Below are 23,258 nucleotides of genomic sequence, written 5' to 3'. Positions count from 1 at the left end.
AGGAAGGAGGTACAGGAGCCTGAAGGTACACACTCAAAGATCAGGAACAGCTTCTTTCACTCTGCCATCTGATTTCTGAATGGACACAATCCATGAGTACTATCTCACTACTTTTTGATTTATATTTTTGCACTACTTATTTAATTTAACTATTTAATATACTGTATATACTTACAGTAATTCATGTCTTTCTCTATTATTATGTATTATATTATACAGCTACCACAAAGGCAACAAATTGCACAACATATTCCAATGATAATAAACCTAAATTTGATTCTGATTCTTGCATCTGTGCTCTAAGCAATCATATAAATTTTATAGGCTGCCCTGAATTTTTATATTTAACTCAGTCATAGCAAATAGCCTTTTAGCAGATCAGCAAACAATTCATGAATAGAGTTCAATGCCTTTCTACGATCATTTCTGTTTTCCTTTGCAGTATGTAAACTAAGGTTTTATTGACTGATGTTGGAATGCATCCAATTATTACTCCATCTGGACTTTAAGACAGTTTCTCAGTCTTAAATTTTTCCAACCCATTTCACGATATCACAGCTCATTTGTAGTTTGCAGAATAAAGTATTACATTTTTGAGAAGCTATTTCATTCTAACCCAAGATTTCACTGGTGGACAAGATGTTATTTAAGTCACTCAGGTGAATTCTTTGATCGAAAACTTCAATGATATTTCTGGAAAAATATCTGTTGCAGTCATTTACTCTTAGAAAATTCAATAGCAGATGGCAATCATTTTGGTAAATGTGCAGATTCTGCTTTCATTTTGACTCATTCATGTTGTGGTGCTCCTACACAGTCATAAAAAAGATGAAGGACTTTCTATTTCATACAATGTACATGTCAAACCTTCCATATGCAGTGTCACCCCTGGTCAATCTAAGATACAGGAGCTCGTCTTTTGTGGAGACCATGTGCTCTGCACTTCACTATCCAGCTGTTACATCTGAACTTGGCAAGCAGTAGGATTATTTAAAATATACTACCTTGCTGGGTAGTAAAATTTGCTAGTGGTTGCTAAGTGATTCTTGTTTCTGTAGCTCTCATCTGTGTGAGAATTCTGTAGCATAGCTACAGTAACTCAGGATTCAAACATGCTGTCAGTGTGGATGTTGCACCTCCTCTCCATAACTGCCTGCTCCCACATCCTCAAAGACTTGAAGGTTGACAGGTCAAGTAGCTATTGCTGTAGAATACCCCGAGTATGTAGGCAAGGATTAGAATCTGGGACGAGGAGGGGTGGGACTTGATGGGAATGAGGAAAGACTCATGGGGAAAGACAATGCAGTACGGAAAACTTTCACACTTTCTTCACATAGATTAAAAATAACATCTTGAGAAGTATTCTATTGTGGAGATATTCTTTTTATAATTTAGACTGCCATTTGAAAGTGTCAAACTTGAAATTCATTTTTAATTGTGTGGTTTTCAATTTGTACACATTTGGACCATGTCATTGCCTGCTATAGAAAGGTGTCAGAGTCGGTGTGTGAAGGCAGTACTGCAGTCTAACGAGTGATTGTCTTGGACATTTTTCTTATGATCGCAAGACCCTGTTGGATGTCAGTGACGTGAAATGCTGCAAGTCTAATTCACTGGCTTACCGGCAGGACGGACTGAGAGGGAGTTGCATGGTCTCAGTTCATGCCATGGTGTCACCTGTTTGCAGCCACCGGGAGAGAAGTGTTGGAGTCAATGCCCGGATGCGGTATGGCATTGGTGCTGCCTTCCAGTGCTCACTCAGCTAAAGACAAACTGATTTGCATTTGTCTGCAGAACACTGCAAGCTTCTCTTGCCGATAACATTCATTGGACTATATTATGTTTTTTTGTGTGACTGTTTATTACTGCTATCTCATATGTGCTATGTGTGCCTTGTGCTATGTGTGCCTTGTGCTGTGTATGACTGTTGGTACTGTGTTTTGCATCTTGGTCTTGGAGTAGCGTTGTTTTGTTTGACTTTATTCATAAGTATTCATGTATGGTTGAATGACAATTAAACTTGAGCTTGAACTTGATAACAATAATCTGTATTTATTATAATTCATTTGGCCATCAGGTTCATAGACACTTTTAGCAGAACAATCCCATTAGCCACATTACTTTTCAATTTCTCTGTAGCCCTGCAACACATTTTCTCTCATCAACTCCCTTTTCTTCTGAGACTTACTTACACCATGGGCAATTTATAATTGTCAATAAGCTAACCAGACTTTCTTTGGGAATGCGGAAGGAAGCTGGAATAACTGATAGAAACTAATACAGTCAGAAGAAGAATGTACAAACTCTGCACAGACAGCTCCTAAGGTCAGGATTGAATCTGGGTCATTGTAGCAGAGATGTAGCCAAATTAAATAATGTGCTGTTACCCGGTAATGTGGCTTATTTACTCCTCATTTTCTTGCTTAGACTGATTAAAATGCACTTTGATTCTTTGCCATTTAAGGGTGTTACAAACTAACTTGTTTTTTCTTCATTTTGGTCTCAGCTGGACTGAAAAGGTGGAACCTGCAGCGAACATGGCTAACAAGCAGGCACAATTGAGCTAGATTTATCTGCATTGGATTTCACCATACCTGATTTATTGAATCATTTTGAACAGGCAGCCACTTACAGTAGCCCTTACATTACACAGAGTGCTACAGGTCTGCTTAATTTTACGAATGAAACCGAAATGGAATGGCACTTACAGCAGCTGGATCGATATCAGTCCATCGAAGAGGCCCTTGGGGAGTTCAGTAATCTTGTTTCCATAGAGGACACTAAAAACCACAAGAAAGAAAACATATCTATGAGGCATAGAGAACTCCCTTCAAAAGTGAACTGATTTATTTCAGATTAGTCATGAAAGTTATGGATGGCAGATCTTCAATAGCAAACTTCACTTTTATAAGCTGAACTTGCATTTATATAATAGTTTTAACATATAAAAATATCCCAAGTAATACAGGGAAAAACAGGAGTTAAGTTAAGCAAGAAAACAAAAGGCTACTTGTAAAGATGTTGTTAAAAGGAATTTGGGTAATGTCGAAGGCAGAAGTTTTCCCCAATGACTAGCACACCTCAGTAAAATGTCGCAGCGCTTGTTTGAGAATTTAAATCAAGGATCAATCCACTTTCTCATCTGGATCACAAAGATCCTATAATGCCATTTTGAGGAAGAGCAGGCATTCCCATTGTCAAAGCAATATTTATCCTTCAAAAGAGACTAATGAAAGCAGATTAACTAATTAGTATTATGACATCGCTCTTTATGGAACTACTGTTGTGGTCAGACTGTCTATCATGTTTCCTGGATTACAACAACTATTATACTCTGTAGATATTTTATTGGTCTAAAAACTACCTGAAACCAATACCTGTATGCTTATGAAAGACTTTACTGCAAAGGTCTGCTTAAGTAGGAAGGAATTTTGGACAGGTGAGGTGAAGCATGGGGAGAGGTGGATACAGAGCTAGTTTATAAAAGGTGGGAAGCAGCCAGGAATTAACATTGGAACCTCTGCAGAGACTGGAATCAGGACCAACAGACTGCTGGGGGAACTAAGTGGGTCAAGCAGCCGCATATGCACACACCATCTCTCGAGTAAACTAAAGGCCAATGGTGTGGAAAAATGCAAGACATTACAGGGAATGTGTAACAGAGAAGTATGGGTTTCTGATGCAGGCTTGGTGAATTATTGAGTCTTTTCCATTTCTGTAATTTTCCTTGTTATGTTAGGTGACTGCAGATCATCAGTGTGTGCAAATATCTCACACTAAAGGATTAATGACCAATCCAGTGGGTTATCCTCGCTCTTTAACTAAACACCACTGGTACCATTATCTTTGTCAGCTTCCATTTTTCTTCGATAGTTAGTGTGCTTGTTTAGTATGCTGCAGGCAGACTGCATTCGGATTTGTTGCAGTAGTATTGGCTGTGGACTTTGATGTTCACCATTTTAAAGATTGAGTCATCTGATCAACTGCCCCCTGGTTTCCAGCAATATTTTATAGAAGGGACGCAGTCAGTGAAGGGCCTTGTGTGAACTACACACACTTTATTTGAGTTTTGTTTGGGTCATTCTGCGAATTCTGCAACAGATTTTGAGAAGTTAAAAACCCACTGAACACACAGGCAACGTAGACATGAAGTTATTTTGAATGACAATAACCATAGAAAATATAGGAGCAGGTATAGGCCATTTGGCCCTTCAAACCTGCTCTGCTATTCAATACAACTATGCCCAATCTAGTTTAACAAATATTCCTACTATATCCCCATATTCCTTGATGCTTTTTGCATCAAGATGACTCCTTGGTGAGGTGAAATTTGGGATAAACCTAACTCAAGCCTGAGGAAAGATGAAAGGTAACAATTGTAAAAATGCAGTTGAATGCCGAGTCAGTTCTGTTAGCTATTGAAGTAGCAGACAACACAAAACAACAGGACAAAAATGGCAATGTTACAACAAAGCATGAGAACCCTCCAATTTATACACTGTCAGAACAGAAAAGTATTTTTCAGGTAAACAGTATTATTGAAATAACGAGTAAGGACAAAGATTAGAACAAGGCTAATACACAAATTTGAAAAGGCCATCTGTTTAGGAGAAATAGAGCCAGGTACTTCTGCTGTGTTGGCAAACCTGCTTGCCAAATGTCTATTTAACAAAGTAACAGAATCAATTCAACCAATATCTCTCAGAGATTGTAGACAGTTATAAGTTTGGAAGTCATCATCAGAGACCACTTAGTAGTTCTTACAGAGTCTTCAACCTGAACTCCTTAGTTCTGTATCTCTTCCCACAGATGTGGCTTGACTTGTTGAGTATTTCCAGCATTTTCTGTATTTATTTCAGATTTCTAGTATTTGCTTGGAGGCACAAGAGACTGCAGTGGATTTCAGTTCATTGCGACTCATAGGACCAATACATTTTGGCCCAATTAAGCAGCTGCACCGATTAACTGAGGTTTCATAGAAATAATTAAAAAGGTATAAAAATGGAAAGCTGCTGTTTAACTGATAAATTAAGTGCTTAAATGAAATACAGAACAGATTACAACACTGTCAATACCACTACAGTACTATAAAACTATCCGTTCCTAATAGTTATCGATGGAGGAATCCAGCGTAAACTGCTGTGCTCTATTAATTGACTGCAAATTAACAAAATCAGCACAGACACCTCGTGTAGATAATGGACTACCTTCGTGCAATGCTATTGATGATTGCATTGTCCAAATTTTCATTTTCACTGTAACATTCGAGATGATTATTGACACCTTCCAATTCTTCGTGGTTGCCAACTTGCTGAAGGAGTGAAATCATTTCATTTTCACTCCTGGCTGTTTCTGGCGTCTCCAAGACTGAATGCTTGAAACCACACTAAGCAAAACAGTTCTGAATTGCCTTACTTATCCGTGACAGAAATCACTGATTTTTGAACTCAAGCACATGCATCTGATGCTGTTTAAAAACTGTTCTCTCTCAGCATGATGTAGTGTCTAACGGCCACGCAAGTGTCCATGTTTGACACTAGCTAGAAACTGTTCGGCAACAGTCTTCTCACCTAATTAAGTGACATTGTGTCCCAAATGAATGAAGGTAAGCATTTGCAGTGAAAGAAGGCACAGAAAGGTGTGAAAATGCAGTCCCCATATTGAATATTGGCCAATGAACTATATAGGAAGTGCATTTTACATCACATTTATCCCTCCAGTTATGATAAAAAGAAAGTAACCAATTTAAAATTAGTGTGAAAATTAATAATTACCAACATGGCAGGAGACTGGTACATAATGAGAGGGGGAAAGTATAAGCAGAAAGTTAGCAAGCTGCATGGAGCCAGAGCACATTAAAATTTGGAATGTATTTGGAGGGGACCTTGAAGGATATGAAGATAAATGTGATGTGTTGTGCTCTACAAGGGAAAGAAGCAAGGCTGCTGATTATAAAGTAAATAATGGCAACGGAATAACTCTGCTTGGAAAAGATGAGTTGGAAAGGTTGAGAATGGACTGGCAAAATATATTTGGTGTGAATCTATCATAATTATTTTTAAGCAAGCTCCTGGAAAACTATGAAGAGATGTTTAGGGATTCAAACAGAGCCGTCATAAATCACACTCCAAGCCAAGCTACTGTCAATTCAGGCCAGTAGATATGTAACAGGAGACCTGAAGAACCTTGAGTAGTATTGAGCATTGCTGAACGTAACAAATAATTACTTGGGTGATGCCCAAAATTATGGTACTTAAGGCTGGTAAGACCATCTGGCTCTATGAGACTATAAGAATATTAGTGGGGGGGGGGGGGTAGATGAATAACAGTAGCATCTGCCCCCAGATATTTAGACTTAAGTGTTTCATTGGCAACAGTGAACATCTTACAAAACTGTTCTGGTATTAAGCTTAACGTTAAGACTAATGAGTCAAAACTATTTAACAATAAGTACCCACTTCTGGTTATGGTTCAGACTCCAGCCACGTCAAGCAAGCTTAACTGCTGTACTCATATATCAAGTTGCCATTGGGGGCAAGTTCTAGATCAAAACCATTCCAGGCAACAATGGCTAAGGTGCTGTGGGACTCTGGAACTGATTCAGATCAGAACAGCCACAGAATTAGAGTGGCCACAGGGGAAGAAAACCTTCAGGTTTTTGAGGAGGTGTTTTGATGGATAATCAAAATAATGTGAAGATAAAGAATTTGCAAATATACGTTTGCACAAATGGAAGTGATTCAATTCATTCTGAGATTATTTGGTAGTGGGCTATCGGCATTTCACAAAAACGTTGGGCCATTTCTAGGAGTCATCCAATATCATGCGATATTGCTACCAGAGCTTGCTGCAGTTCTGACTCCATGACATTGTGGAAAAGATCATCACAAAGCACAAGAACAGTTCAAAAATATTCTTAGCTGTCAATCAATGTTGATGCATTACACCAGCAGCCACATGCTCAACTTGCCTACTTTGCTTTCACCTGTGGCATTAGGGCAATGATTTGCACTTCAAGGACAATGGTTACAAGAAGCCTATGGCTTAAGTATTGCACATATCTACCAGGAGTGAATAAAATTATCTCCCGATAGAAGAGCTGGTGCTCACAGCTATACTTGAAGGTACAAACTTTCAGTACTACCTGCTGGGAAGACCATTTATGCTCTTCTCTGACCACAAACCACTGTTGTCAATTTCCATAAAGGAGGCATCACAAATGCAGAGTTGGGCCATCTTCCTGTCTCAGCACAACAATGATAATAAACACAGAGCATCCAAGTAAAATACAGTGATTATCCTGGAATGAAACTACAATGAATGTAGAAAACTAGAGTTACTAGTTCAGTCTCTGCTCTCCCATCATCTATGGTTTCTGTTTTCCTAGTGCCACATTCTACAGTTTCATAATGTTACCATACCGTATTGTGCATCTCCAGTACCATGTTCCACAGGCTCTGCATTCCCAACATTTCATTGTCTCTGTATTCACTGGACCACACTCTACAGTCTCTTCCCATAGAGTAGCTCATTCTTCAGTAACCCCTGTGACATGCTACTGGCAACTATCATGGACCTCCCTGTTCATTCATCCTGGCAGCACCTACTCCATCATTTACAATTTAAACAACTCCCAGTGCAATCATATACAATATTTGGTTCTTACAATATTAGATTCTCCATGTTTCAGTCTCTCCAGATCAAATTTCTACAGGAGAACCTCCTTTAAATAGGGCTAGGCGAGTTTCAACACCTCCCACAGCTTGAATGTAACATCTATAAAACACTGTGCAGTTTGTAGCTTTGTAGCAGTGCATTGTTCACATTAAAGAGCCTTGCCTGCCCTTCAATGTACAGTATATTCCATTAACTGTTCACTCTACCTATGGAGAGCTGATCATTGAGTTGCTCTTCAGTGCTAACCAACATCTTATCTGCTTGGCTGAAAATATTAATATTGAAGTCTTCAAATAACTTTGGTAGATGCTGCTTCACTAATGCTGCAGTTACTGTATTTATGAGTCCAGGAACCTCTCATAGGTTGTGAACGTTGACAGATTATTTTGCTTAGCAGTTGTGTATGTAAACCAAGCAGCAACATGTAAAAAATTGCTAGTATATCACAAGTAGACATCAGTAGAATAAAAGCTGAGTCCATTATTTCTTGGAAGAGGAACAAACTTCTAACACTGCAGTTGACTAATTTGTGCATTCTAATGGGCTTTCAATCCAAACTGCATTGATACTTGTGACATGTGGTTTTAATCTCCGATTGCCCAGCTAATTCAAACTACTGCTGTGTTTAATTGGAAGAGGAAAGCGAGGACTTAGCACTGGGCTAATGTGGTGGGATGATGCCACACAGAAACAGGGAGATGAGGAATTATCTGGAATTAAGAAGAAGTAACATGAGATTATTATTCAGAAATGGGGCTCTGACATCCAAGATGGTGGAGAGGAAGAACCTGCATCTAAAATGTTGAGCAACAGACACAAAATGCTGGAGGAACTCAGCAGGTCAGTCAGCATCAATGGAAATGAATGGATAGTTGACGTATCAGGTGGGGAGGGGGAGGAGTAGGGGACCCAGGGGGAAGTGATAGGCAGGTGAGAGAAGGTAAACAGTCAGAGTGGGGAATGGGAGGAGGGGGTTTGAAATTTGTTTACCAAAAGGAAAAATCAATATTCATGCCATCAGGTTGGAAGGTACCCAGACGGATACCTCATCCACCCTGAGTGTGGCCTCATCATGTCAGAAGAGGGGGCCGTGGACTGACACATCAGAACAGGAATAGAAATCAGCATGAAAATATCTGGCCACTGGGAGCTCCCAGTTGTGGTGGATGGTGTGGAAGTATACGATAAAGCTGTCCCCCAGTTTACAACGGGTCACACCATTGTAGAGGAGGCCACATAGGGTGCACCCGACACAATAGATGACCTCCAGCAGGTTTGCAGGTGAAGTGTTGCCTCACCTGGAAGGGCTGGTTCGGGCCCTGAATGGAGGTGAATGGGTGGGTGTAGCACTTAGGCCACTTGCAGGGAATCCCTTTGGAGATGGCAGAAGTTACAGAGGATGATTTTGGATGTGGAGGCAATTAAAATCCTAAGTGTTTGTCTTCACAGTAACAATCTTACCTCTTACAATTCTGGTATGGTGTAAAAGGGTACACAGATTCTAGTTCAAAGTAAAGCAGGGAGCTAGCTGGGTGGAATTACTCAGTGTGACAGCACGAAGGAACAACATTAACACCAGAAAGCATTAACTGCAGAAAAACATTATCAATCCTCGTTGTTATCTTAGCTCCTTCACAGTATCAAGCTCAATAACTCTTACAAACCAGTTCAGTGGTTTTAGTCATCAGAAGGTTGTACACAATCACAATCTCTTTGAAAAATTAGTCAGAGGGAGCGGAAGAAGAAGTGCACAATAGAAAAGAAAGAAATACGGAGGGGAAGGGAGATTGAAATAACTGTCATTAGCTATACTCTCTAGAGTTAAATGATGTAATAATAAATAATTTGAACATACTACAGAGTCATAAAATGAACAAACTCTTAATGAGTCTCCATACTTACAGTGAGGTCAGAGATCGCAGTCCTTGAAATGCATCGGCTGCAATTTCTGAAATCTGGTTCTTACTCAAGTCTCTGTTGGGAAAAATAAAATGTGGCATAAATTTCATTCAAAAAACATACTAGCTGCAGAAATGGCAGGGGTTGGTTAGCCAGCAATGAACAGAGTGAAGTCAATCTTTTATCCTCATCCCTTACATTGTATTCCTTTCTCCTCAGAAAGTTCTAGAAATACAAATTGATAAATGGGGTCATCGGAACATCTGTGGACATCAAGTTCAAATTCAAATTTTTCTCAATTAATTAAATTTAAGTGTGGCATGATGGTGTAGGTGGTTTGTGCAGGAAGAACTTATCATAGGGAAGGCTAACCAGCACGTGTAATACACACACGTGAACATCAGTGAGACGATCGGGCTTAACTACCCTCTCACCTGGAGACAAAATAAAGATGTACAGGATCGTGTACATTATTCGATCAGTAACCTAGATCGGGTAAATTCTAAGCCAAACATGGCATTCTGGAATTTAAACTGAGTTTTGTATTAAATATCACCATGTGGGATTTGTATAGGTGAATAGTTGATGATTGGCTTAGAGTCGGGGAGCCAAGGGGCCTGTTTCTGTCTTGTCTGACTCTATGGCTCCATTGATTTCAATGAGGATCACGGAGTAACAGAAAGGAAGGAATAGGAGAAGGAATATTTCATTCCTTATAATTAATTAAATTTCATTTGTTTTTAGAAATTTCCTACAAATGTTTGCAACTTAATTACATTTTGTAAAGGTTATTTACTACATTTCTTGTGATTTGTAAATGTCTCCGAGTCTGAAACGTTCAGAGATATTAAATTATTGGAGACAGGGAAACAGGCCCCCTGCTCCACACCAAACATCAAACACCAATTTATCATAGCCCATTTTATTCTCCCCTCACTGCCATTAACTTGCTAGATCCTTATTGTCCCCCGAACAATAAGTACTCCTACTTGAGTACTGTTGGCGGGTGGGGGGGGGGGGTGGGAACAGCCTACCCGGAGGAAGCAACAGTGGCCGTGCCTCTGGCACAGAGCCTGGCCCTGTGTTCAGAAGGGCAGGGAAAGGAAGAGGAAGGCAGTAGTGATAGGGGACTCTATAATTAGGGGGTCAGACAGGCGATTCTGTGGACGCAGGAGAGAAACTCAGATGGTGGTTTGCCTTCCAGATGCCAGGGCCAAAGATGTTTCTGATCGCGTCCACGATATCCTGCAGCGGGAGGGAGAACAGCCAGAGGTCGTGGTACGTATTGGTACCAATGACATAGGTAGGAAAAAGGAAGAGGTCCTGGAAACAGACTACAGGTAGGAAGTAGAAAAGCAGGACCGCAAAGGTAGTAATCTCGGGATTACTGCCTGTGCCATGTAATGGTGAGAATAGAAATAGAATGAGTTGGAGGATAAATGCGTGGCTGAGGGATTGGAGCCGGGGCAGGGATTCAGATTTCTGGATCATTGAAGCTCTTTTGGGGCAGGTGTGACCTGTACAAAAAGGACGGGTTGCACTTGAATCCCAGGGGAACTAATATCATGGCGGGGAGGTTTGCTAAGGCTACTGCGGAAAGTTTAAAGTAGAATTGTTGGGGGGTGGGAACAAAACTGAAGAGACTGGGGAAGAGGCGGTTGGCTCACAAATAGAGAAAGCTTGGAGACAGTGTGTCAGAGAGGATAGGCAGGTGATAAAGAAGGGACGCACTCAGACCGACGGTTTGAGATGTGTCTATTTTAACACAAGGAGTATTGTGAACAAAGCAGATGAGCTTAGAGTGTGGATCAGTACTTGGAGCTATGACGTGGTGGCCATTACATAGACATGGATGGCTCAGGGACAGGAATGGTTACTTCAAGTGCTGGGTTTTAGATGTTTCAGAAAGGACAGGGAGGGAGGCAAAAGAGGTGGGGGCACAGCACTGTTGATCAGAGATAGTTTCACACCTGCAGAAAAGGTGGACGCCATGGAGGGATTGTCTACGGAGTCTCTGTGGGTGGAAGTTAGGAACAGGAAGGGGTCAATAACTTTACTGGGTGTTTTTATAGGTCGCCCAATAGTAACAGGGATATCGAGGAGCAGATAGGGAAACAGATCCTGGAACAGTGTAATAATAACAGAGTTGTCGTGGTGGGAGATTTTAATTTCCCAAATATCGACTGGCATCTCCCTAGAGCAAGGGGTTTAGATCGAGTGGAGTTTGTTGTGTGTGTTCAGAAAGGTTTCTTGACACAATATGTAGATAAGCCTACAAGAGGAGAGACTGTATTTGATTTGGTATTGGGAAATGAACCTGGTCAGGTGTCAGATCTCTCAGTGGGAAAGCATTTTGGAGATAGTGATCATAATTCTATCTCCTTTACAACAGCATTGGAGAGAGATAGGAACAGACAAGATAGAAAAGCGTTTAACTGCAGTAAGGGGAATTATGAGACTATCAGGCAGGAACTTGGAAGCTTAAATTGGGAATAGATGTTCTCAGGGAAAGGTACGGAAGAAATGTGGCAAATGTTCAGGGGATATTTGTGTGGAGTTCTGCACAGGAACGTTCCAATGAGACAGGGAAGTTATGGTAAGGTACAGGAACCATCGTGTACAAAGGCTGTAGTAAATCTAGTCAGGAAGAAAAGAAAAGCGTACGAAAGGTTCAGAGAGCTAGGTAATGTTAGAGATCCAAAAGATTATAATGCCAGCAGGAAGGAGCTTAACAATGAAGTTAGGAGAGCCAGAAGGGGCCATGAGAAGGCCATGGCGGGCAGGATTAAGGAAAACCCCAAGGCATTCTGCAAGTATGTGAAGAGCAAGAGGAAAAGATGTGAAAGAATAGGACCTATCAAGTGTGACAGTGGGAAAGTGTGTATGGAACCAGAGGAATTAGCAGAGGTACTTAATGAATACTTTACTTCAGTATTCACTATGGAAAAGGATCTTGGTGATTGTAATGATGACTTGCAACAGACTGAAAAGCTTGAGCATGTAGATATTAAGAAAGAGGATGTGCTGGAGCTTTTGGAAAGCATCAAGTTGGATAAGCTGCCGGGACCGGATGAGATGTACCCCAGGCTACCGTGGGAGGTGAGGGAGGAGATTGCTGAGCCTCTGACGATGATCTTTGCATCATCAGTGGGGACGGGAAAGGTTCCGGAGGATTGGAGGGTTGCGGATGTTGTTCCCTTACTCAATAAAGGGAGTAGAGATAGCCCAGGAAATTATAGACCAGTGAGTCTTACTTCAGTGGTTGATAAATTGATGGAGAAGATCCTGAGAGGCAGGATTTATGAACATTTGGAGAGGTATAATATGATTAGGAATAGTCAGCATGGCTTTGTCAAGGGCAAGTCATGCTTTACGAGCCTGACTGAATTTTTTGAGGATGTGATTAAACACATTGATGAAGGATGAGCAGTAGATGTAGTGTATATGGATTTCAGCAAGACATTTGACAAGGTACCCCATGCAAGGCTTATTGATAAAGTAAGGAGGCATGGGATCCAAGGGGACATTGCTTTGTGGATCCAGAAGTGGCTTGTCCACAAAAGGCAAAGAGTGGTTGTAGACAGGTCATATTCTGCATGGAGGTCGGTGACCAGTGGTGTGCCTCAGGGATCTGTTGTGGGACCTTTACTCTTCGTGATTTTTATAAATGACCTGGATGAGGGAGTGGAGGGATGGGTTAGTAAGTTTGCTGATGACACAAAGGATGTGGTTGTTGTGGATAGTATAGAGGGCTTTCAGAGGTTGCAGAAGGACATTGATAGGATGCAAAACTGGGCTGAGAAGTGGCAGATGGAGTTCAACAGGGATAAGTGTGAAGTGGTTCATTTTGGTAGGTCAAATGTGATGGCAGAATATAGTATTAATGGTAAGACTCTTGGCAGTGTGGAGGGATCTTGGGGTCCAAGTCCATAGGACGCTCAAAGCAGCTGCGCAGATTGACTCTGTGGTTAAGAAGGCATACGGTGTATTAGCCTTCATCAATCATAAAATTGAATTTAGGAGCCGAGGTAATGTTGCAGCTATATAGGACCCTGGTCAGACCCCACTTGGAGTACTGTGCTCAGTTCTAGTCGCCTCATTACAGGAAGGATGTGGAAACCATAGAAAGGGTGCAGAGGAGATTTACAAGGATGTTGCCTGGATTGGAGAGCATGCCTTATGAAAACAGGTTGAGTGAACTCGGCCTTTTCTCCCTGGAGTGACGGAGGATGAGAGGTGACCTGATAGAGGTGTATAAGATGATGAGAGGCATTGATTGTGTGGATAGTCAGAAGCTTTTTCCCAGGGCTGAAATGGTTGCCACAAGAGGACACAGGTTTAAGCTGCTGGGGAGTAGGTATAGAGGAGATGTCAGGGGTAAATTTTTTACGCGGAGAGTGGTGAGTGCGTGGAATGGGCTGCCGGCAACAGTGGTGGAGGCGGATACGAAAAGGTCTTTTGAGAGACTTTTGGATAGGTACATGAAGCTTAGAAAAATAGAGGGTTATGGGTAACCCTAGTAATTTCTCAGGTAGGGACATGTTTGGCACAATTTTGTGAGCCGAAGGGACTGTATTGTGCTGTAGGTTTTCTATGTTTCTATTCTACTGCTCACCTACACTTATAGTGGTCAATTAACTGGCCAATCAATATGCTTGGCTTATGAGGGAAAATTCACTTGGTCACATGTATTGGAAGGGGTGTGGAGGGTTTGGTCCAAGTGCAGGTTGATGGGACTAGGCAGAATGATAGTTCAGCATGATCTGGATGGGCCACATGACCTCTTTCCATGTTGTTCTGCTCTGTGACTCTATACAAGTCACGAGCACTTGCATACATTCCATATAATAAGCACCAGTCAGCAGGCTTGATGTGAGACAACAACTCCACCAGATTCGCCACTGTGCCACCCGATGAAATTGTAGACCCTGTACTCTCCAGCCTAAAGCAGGTCTCCAATCCCCTGAACTATTCCCAACTGGAGCTGATTGCAAATCAATAAATCCAGCCATGAACTGAGTTCCCAGGAGGGGGAAGGGGTCTATGTCCCACACAGCTCGCAAATCTATGCCTCCAGTCTCCTCAACATTTGTTCATATATACAGACTGTATATAGGTCATGTACTTATAAACTGGAGAGGACCTGCATTATAAATACTGGAGAATATAAGCATGTTTGAGTACTGGCGGTGGACTCCATGGGAAGCCGTCTGCACCGTGTCCTGACAGATACAGCACCCAGCACTGTATACAGAAGATAAAAAATGGCAAGCAACACAGGTAATGGAACACACACAAAATACTGGAGGAACTCAGCAGGTCAGGCAGCTTCTATGGAAATGAATAAACAGTTGACATTTTGGGCAGAGACCCTTCTTCAGGTCTGAGAAGGAAGGGGGAGGATACCAGAATAAAAAGGTCGGGGGAGGGAGAGTCAAAGGAGGCTAGCTGGAAGGTGGTAGGAAAAGCCAGGTGGGTGGGAAAGGTCACGAGCTGGAGAAGAAGAAATCTGATATGGCAGGAGAATGGACCATAGGAGAAAGGGAAGGAGGAAGGGACCCAGGGGGAAGTAATATATAAGTGAGAAGAGGTGAAAGATCAGATTGAGGAATAGAGGAGGGGGGGGACTTTTTTTACTGGAAGGAGACATCGATATTCATGCCATCAGGTTGGAGGGTACACAGGCAAAATATAAAGTATTGCTCCTCCACCTTGAGGGTGGCCTCATCTTGGCACAAGAGGAGGCAATGGACCAACATCTCAGAATGGGAATGGGAAAGGGTTTATGATGTTTGGCCACTGGGAAGTTCCACTGGTGTTAATTTATATTAGCAGTAGTGTATCATTTATATTGTGCAGCATTAATAGGTAATCATCAGTCGAAGCTTAGAAGAACTATATCAGCAAGCCAATTGATCAGCAGAAATGCAAAGGCAAAAATTGCCATCAAGGTAAAATCCATTCTAAATGTACATGATGTGTGCAGTTGGCATGAGTATTGTAGGGTTTCTTCTTTAAGTTACAAACAATCTCTGCTTTGATGCTGGACACTATCAAAATAAAGGCACCAGGCTTTTTCTGGCTCACCACATTAGTGAGCTGTGAAGCTGAAAGCAGTCTTATGCAGTGAATGCATTTCCATTAGGAGCAAGATACAAGCTGATTCTAATGACTCTAGTTATTATTATTGCTGTTTTATTAGATATATTAAGGACTCTTCAATAAGAAATTACTTCTAGAGACGGAACGATCTGATCATAACTGGCTGGTGACACTGGGGAGGGGAATGGGGAAACTATATCACATAGAACAGCAGGGCAAATTACAGGTCCTTGAGTCACAATGTTATGCCGACTTTTTCAGCTGCTCCAAATTCAATCCAATGATTGCCCCTTGCGTAGACTACCATTTTGCTTTCACCCTTGTGTCTATCTAAGAGTTTCATAAATGTCCCAAAATTATCTGCTTCCACCACCCCTAGCAGTGTGTTCCATGCACACACCACACTCTGTGTAATAAACTTACCTCTGACAACTCCCCCTATACTTTCCTCCAAACACCTTAGAATTATGCCCTCTCTTATTAGCCATTTCTACCCTAGAAGACAACACTGACTGTCTACTTTATCATTGTCCTGAATCACCTTATACACCTCTGTCAAATTAGCTCTCATCCTCCTTTATTCCAAAGAGAAAAGCCTTAGCTCACTCCACCTTTCCCAAAACATGCTCTCTTATCCAGGCAGCATCTTAGCAAATCTTCTCTGTCCTCTCTCTAAAGCTTCCACATCCTTCCTATAATAAGACAACCAGAAGGAACACAATACTCCAAGCATTGGCTCACCAGAGTTTTATAGAGCTGCAATGTTATATTATGGCTTTTGAACTTAATCTACCTAATAATGAAAGCCAACACATCATGTGCATTCACACCCACCCTATCAACATGCACGACAACTTTGAGGGATCTGTAGACCAGAACCCCAAGATCTCACTGTTCCTCCACACTGCTAAGAATTCTGCCATTAACCCTATATTCTGCCTTCAAATTCAACCTTCCAAAGTGAATTACTTCACACTTTTCTGGATTGAACTCCATCTTCCACTTCTCAGCCCAGCTCTGCATCATGTCAATGTCCCATCGCAACCAATGACAACCTCCTACACCATCCACAACACCACCAATCTTTGTGTCATTTTCAAACTTACTAATCCACCCTGCTGCTTCCTATTCCAGAGCACTTATAAAAATCACGAAGAGAAGGGGTTCAGTACAGATCCCTGAAAAACACCACTGGTCACTGACCTCAAGGTAGAATACACTCCATCTACCACCACCCTCTGCCTTGTGTGGGCAAGCCAATGTAGCCAAGCTTCCCTGGATCCCTTGCCTTCTGACTTCCTAAATGAGCCTACCATGGGGAACCTTGTTGAACATCTTGCTAAAATCCATGTACATCATGTTCTCTGCTCTACCTTCATTAATTTGTTACTTCCTTGAAGTATTCAATCAGGCTCATGAGGCATGACCTTCCCCTCACAAAGCCATTCTCATTAACCCTAATCAATCTATGCTTCTCCAAATGTTCACAAAGCCTGCCTCTAAGGATCTACTCCAATGAAGTGCCCACCACTGATGTAAAACTCATTGGTCTGTAATTCCCAGGATTATCTCTATTATCTTACTTGAACAAAGTAACGACATTTGCAATTCTCCAATATTTTGGTACTGCTTCTGTGGCTAGTGAGGACATGAAGATTATTGCCAAAGTCACAGTAATCTTATCCCTCACCTTGGTTATATCAGTCCTGCCCCAGAGTCTTATCTAGCCAATGTTTTTCAAATCTTCCAGCACATCATCTTTCTTAAGATCAACATGTTCCAGCATATTAGTCCATTCTACACTGTGCTCACATTTGCCAAGCTCCCTCTCACTGCTGAACACAAAAGGAAATTATCCATTAAGGACCTTTCCTGCCTCCATTGACTCCAGGCATCTACTATTCCTGATCAGTCCTTCCCTCACTCTAATTCTCCTCGTGTTCTTCACATACATGTAGAATGCCTTGGGATTTTCCTTAATCCTACTTACCATGGCCTTCTCCTGTCCCCTTCTAGCTCTCCTGTCCCTTCTTAAGTAGTTTCCTGATTAAATTATAACTCTCCAGAGTCCTGTTTAATCCTTGCTTCCTAAACCTTAAGTATTCTTCTTTCTCCCTTTTGACTAGATGTTCCACATCTCTGGTTCCTCCACCTTATCACCCTTTCCCTGCCTCAATGGGACAAACCTGTCTAGAACCCAATGCAAGTGCTCCCTAAACAACCTTTACACTTCTGTTGTGCATTTCCCTCAGTACATCTGTAGCCAATTTAAACTCCTAACTTTCTGCTTAATAGCATCATAATGTGCTCTCTCCCAATTAAATTCTTCTCCACACACTCTGCTCCTATCCCAGTCCAAGGCTATGGTAAAGGCTACGGAAAATGATATTTATAGAAAAGAAAATCAGCAGAATAAATTCAAAATTCTGCAGATCCAACTTCTGGATGTCCTATACTTCTATTTAAATCTGTTCATTGATTTTCTGAATGAAATAGTGAAAATACATAATGTCATTTCTAATCGTAAAATCAATGTTAATTATTGGAAAAGCGTTGTATTCGGCATAGAACATTATATTCTCAAAACAACAGGTAGTGATTTCCAATCTCAAATTTATCAGTCTAGTACATTTATTTAGTATCTGGAAGTCTTTGGAAAAATGGTGTATTGTAGATTTGTTTTGCAGATATTACTGTGGAAATCACTTGTATTAAATTCCACAGGTTGTTTTACTGGAATTGCTCACCATTCTAAAATAATGGTTGATGCCTCAGTTAATGGTGAAGTCACTCAGCAAATATTGACTGTGCTCGTTATTCAATGTGAATATTGTAGTTAAAACAATATCCACACTTCACTGCTGATAATGAACAATAATAATGGCAGGGGCAAATACACTGGTGTAGAGTTGTTTCCAAACAGAAACAACAAACGATTTGGGTCATTTCATCAAAGTTCCTGCAGACCACCAGTTACATCCAACAGCTGAGAAATATCCTTCCAAATATTTGATCATAATGTGCTAACCTCAGAAACAATGAGCTTATCATTAGTACAATTTTATTGAAGTTTCAACTTTTCCATGCACAGTAGTCTACCCTGTTCTACTCTAACTAATTATTCAGTCATGGGTATGATTCCTTAGTTAGCCACTGCTGCACTGAGGGAACTAGTATTCTGTATGTAGAGTAATTGACTATCTTCTACTGAGTGTTATGTGTGTTGGTTGGAAATCTATACTTCTCAATGCTTCAGTAAAGCAGCCAGGATAATCAAGACCCCCCCCCCCCATCCCAGACAACCAATAACATCCCCCATCCTGGCTATTCTCTCTTCTCCCCTCTCCCATCAGGCAGAAGATACAAAAGCTTGAAAGCAGGTGCCATTGGGCTCAAAGACAACTTCTACCCAGCTGTTATCAGACTATTGAATGGTTTCCTAATACAACAAGGCAAACTTTTGACCTCTCAAACTTCCTCATTATACACTTACACCTTATTGTTTACCTGCACTGCACCTCCCCTGTAGCTGATGCACATTATTCTGCATTCTGATATTATTTTACCTTGTTGTTCCTCAATGCACTGTGTAATAATTTCATTTGTGGGAATAGTATGTAAGACAAATTTTTCACTGTGCCAATAATAAACCAATTCCAATTGAAATGGCAGTGGACTCTTCTGACTGTGGACGTTATTTTATTTCCACCACCCCACGTGTTACATCCAGAATCTGTCCCAAATTCCTAAGTAGGAGGTGAAGTGGACAGCAAGATCACTCCAGTAAATCCAATGAGTGGAATCTGGAAATACAAGGGACAGCAGATGCTGGAATCTGGAGCAAAAGGAAAACAGAACACTAGAGGAACTTAGCAGGTCAACCAGCATCTGTGGAGTCAAACGGATGGTCAACATTTCAGGTCACGACCTGGCAAAAACTCCACTAGCATTTTGTTTTGGTTTCACTGGAAGCTGGGGTTATCCTTTAGAGCTAGTAAGGATCATCAGACTCTTTAATGTGTCTTCCATTCTACAACTCAGGAGGAATATATGGAAGGCTTTGAGACTATGGTTGATCATTCTGCCAACAAGAAAATAAAACAATCTCAGATGGTTAAAGAAATAGATTGAGAATTTTTTTTAAAAAAGCATTTAGAAGAGGAAAGTCAGATGAAACCAGGACCATCAGGAAGTGAACGAATGAGAACAGACCACTGGAAAAACAGAGAAAAAAGAAACAGCCAAACAAGTTGGCAGCAGGAGAGATAGTTAGAGAATAAACAAGATGAGAAGAGCAGACATGGACAGGAACCTCACCAAAATGATGAGTTCTCACTGTAATCAAGTTTTGACCATTCTATCTGTTAGACATTGCATTGTGGACTGGAGCCAACCTCCAAGTGACATCTCCACCTCGTAGGTTTAATTTGCTTGCCAGTCTGGTTAGTCAGTCACTAACAATACCCTGCAGACCCGATTGACTTGTCAGGTCACAGAATCACAGAGGTATGCAGAATGGAAACAGCCCACCAAGTCCAAATCAATCTTCAAGCATACTAACCTCACTTTATCTAATTTGAGCTCTCAAATCATTTTCTTTATAAGGCAGCAGCTTTAACATCAAGCAGATACATTCCCTTTACTCATGAGTAAAGCCACCGCTAATTAGTCAAATGGTAGACATGAATTTGAACTCTCACACAATAGATAATAGATGCAAGAAAGGAATTCATTAAACCTAGAATCTAGAATGTGCACAGATTGGAAGGCAGCAAATACTGTAAAAACAACACACACAAAATGCTGGAGGAACTCAGCAGGCCAGGCAGCATCTATGGAAAAAAGTAAACAGTCAATTTTTCAGGCCGATGCCCTTCATCAGGACAAGAGTAGACGTTGATTGTTTACTCTTTTCCACAGATGCTGTCTGGCCTGCTGCGTTCCTCCAGCACCTTGGATTTGCTCATGTTTGTGGTTGAAGTACTGTACAAGCTCAGTATCAACGAAGGGAGAGAAACCAAGGAACTGCAGATCAGTTAGCCTGATATCAGTAGCAGGGAAAAGTACTAGAATCTCTTATCAAGGTTGTTGAGACAGGGCATTTAAAGATGCTAGGATTGGGTAGAAATGATATTGATTGTTGGAAATGAAATCATGTTTGGCAAAACCTGTTGGAATTTCATAAGGTTGTAACAAGCAGAATGAGGGGGAACTAGTTAAAGTGGTGAGTTTAGTCTTTGGTAAGGTGTCACACAAGATTAATGAACAGAGTTAGAGTGCCCTGTATGGGGTATAGTACATACATCAACATGGGTTAAGGGTGGATTGATGGGCTAAAAAACAGACAGAAGGAAATGTAAGTTATCTGGGTTGGGAGGTTGAAACAAACGAGGTGTCACAGGGATTGGACTTGCATCAGTTGTTTGGATTATGACTGAATTGGATGAGGAAACCACATGTAATTATCAGGATTTGTTGATGATAAAGGCCAGTATGGATACGAGGAGGATGCAGAGAGACATAGACAGGTTAAGGGAATAGGAAGATGGAGGATGAACATAATGGGAAAATGCTAAGCCATTTATATTGATAGAAATACATAGTAAAGCTGACTACACTCATGCAGTTGATTTCGAGAGGCCGTGGGCTCTTTTACATGAATCACTGAAAATTACCACGTAGGTAAAGCAAGCATTAGGAAGACAAAACAGTATGCTGGCTTCATTGCAGGAACAGTTTGGTAGAAGAATAAAGACTTCCTACCACAATTACATTGGATCCATACACAATATGCCAAGAGACTACAACTGGGATGAAGTAGGATGGGGTTAGTCGTATGAGAAACAATGGAGCAGTCTGGGACACTCTTACATTTAGAAGAAAGAAAGGTGATATAATGGAAATGAACAGTTAGTATAACGTTTCTATAAAATATATGCAGAAATGCCATTTCTCCTTGCTAGGAACAGGTAGTGATTGGCCGTTCAAGACTGAGATAAGGAGAGATTCCTTCACCCACATGGCAACGATCTTTGAAACATTGTACCTAAGAGAGGATTGTGCAGGCTCAATCACTGATTATATTTAGGACAGAGATCAATATATTTTTGGATATTATGGAAATCAAGAAATATGGGGCCATGCTAGAAAATGATGCTGAGGTAAAAGATCAGCCATGGTCTTATTGATCGGTGGAACAGATGCTGCTATTTCTTATAACACGTCTGACATGGAAATGGTCATAACTAATAAGGCATTTCGATCGTTACATTAATTCAATTCAGATGAAGACTCCTACTCTCTGATGAAACTCCTTTCCTTAAAGACATGTTAGTTTGACCCAGCTTCTAACATTCTTGGACGTTTACCATTGAACTCATGAAAAGCTATGTGGGGGGAAAGCTACTAGGCAGACCTAAAATGAACAGAGGGCTATGGGTAACCCTAGGTAATTTCTAAAGTAAGTGCATGTTCGGCACAGCATTGTGGGCCGAAGGGCCTGTATTGCACTGTAGGTTTTCTATGTTTCTATGAATTAACTTCTAGTGTCTTTGTGGTGATTCTTCTGTAATGCACGACTCTGCAGCCCTGATTTCAATAAGCCCTTGTTTACTTACATGCGCTTGAGCTTCTTGTATTGAGTGAATGCTCCAGCTCCCACAGTCTTGATCAAATTTTGTTCCAGGCGTCTGCATTTTTAAAAAATAAATATAATGAATGTGATTTAAGCAAAAAAATCAAAGCATACTGATATACTGTGTCTGTAGTATCTGAGTCAAAATTATTATTAACAATTTGGCTAGGCCATGCAATGGGATTATAATAAGAACTGGAATTCTATTCAAAACAAGGTTGGGCAGTGGAAACCTGATTGGATGAGGACTAACCAATCAGAAGGGATGGATGACGGGGGTATAAATACAACTGGACTAACATGCCTTGGCATCATCACTGATGAAGATGGCAGAGTTTCTCATTGAAACATCGGTTAAAATTGATACCTGTACCCAGCTGGAAACCCCAGAAGAGTTCATTTGAGATCATAGTAACTTCATAATATGGTCTGGAAAGGGAGGAAACCTTAAGGTGAAGGCACATTAGATCTGAGAATTGAATTTACTTCGCATTATTCTGAATACTGTTCTCTTTGCACTCTGCTCCATCTGTGTTGACCAGAACACTTTCCTCCACATTCTGCGTAGTCTGCTGTCAATCCCTTGGTGTGATTTTTTTTTATTCCACCACTTTTGAAGTGGGTGTCTCAAGAGATGTTGCAAATATAAAGCAGACATTTGAAGTGAGCTGTAGTCAGCTGGTAAGCACAGAAAATCAATTCCAAACCAGCAGCAGATCTTGAGCAGTTCTCCAGCACCTCTCTTCACCTTCGCACCCACACACCTTGCAACAGACTGGAATCCAGCTAGACTGGAATTAAACATTATTTGTTCACTATGCTCTAGACTGACAATGACCTCTGTGTTAACCATGACGACAGTTGGCATCTTTAAGAAAGAGTGCACCAGTGAATAGAGCACATCTCATTGGTGTCACAAGCCTGATCTTGATCAACCAAGTAAGAC

General features: G+C 41.0%; 1 protein-coding gene across 2 annotated transcripts in view; it reads right to left on the bottom strand.

Annotated features, from left to right (window-relative positions):
• Positions 1 to 23,258, bottom strand: part of LOC134349406 (slit homolog 3 protein-like) — a 674,478-nt gene that overhangs the window by 148,278 nt on the left and 502,942 nt on the right. For both annotated transcript variants that reach the window (XM_063053662.1, XM_063053663.1), the window contains 3 exons: positions 22,296 to 22,367; positions 9,580 to 9,651; positions 2,709 to 2,780 (listed from right to left, as the gene is read on the bottom strand). In XM_063053662.1, coding sequence (XP_062909732.1) covers positions 2,709 to 2,780; positions 9,580 to 9,651; positions 22,296 to 22,367 — 216 coding nt within the window. The remainder of the gene's footprint in view (positions 1 to 2,708; positions 2,781 to 9,579; positions 9,652 to 22,295; positions 22,368 to 23,258) is intronic.

Source organism: Mobula hypostoma, chromosome 7, assembly GCF_963921235.1.
Source record: "Mobula hypostoma chromosome 7, sMobHyp1.1, whole genome shotgun sequence".
Lineage (NCBI taxonomy): Eukaryota > Metazoa > Chordata > Chondrichthyes > Myliobatiformes > Myliobatidae > Mobula > Mobula hypostoma.
Note: the sequence above shows the minus strand (reverse complement) of the source record. Positions and strands in the feature narration are given on the sequence as shown.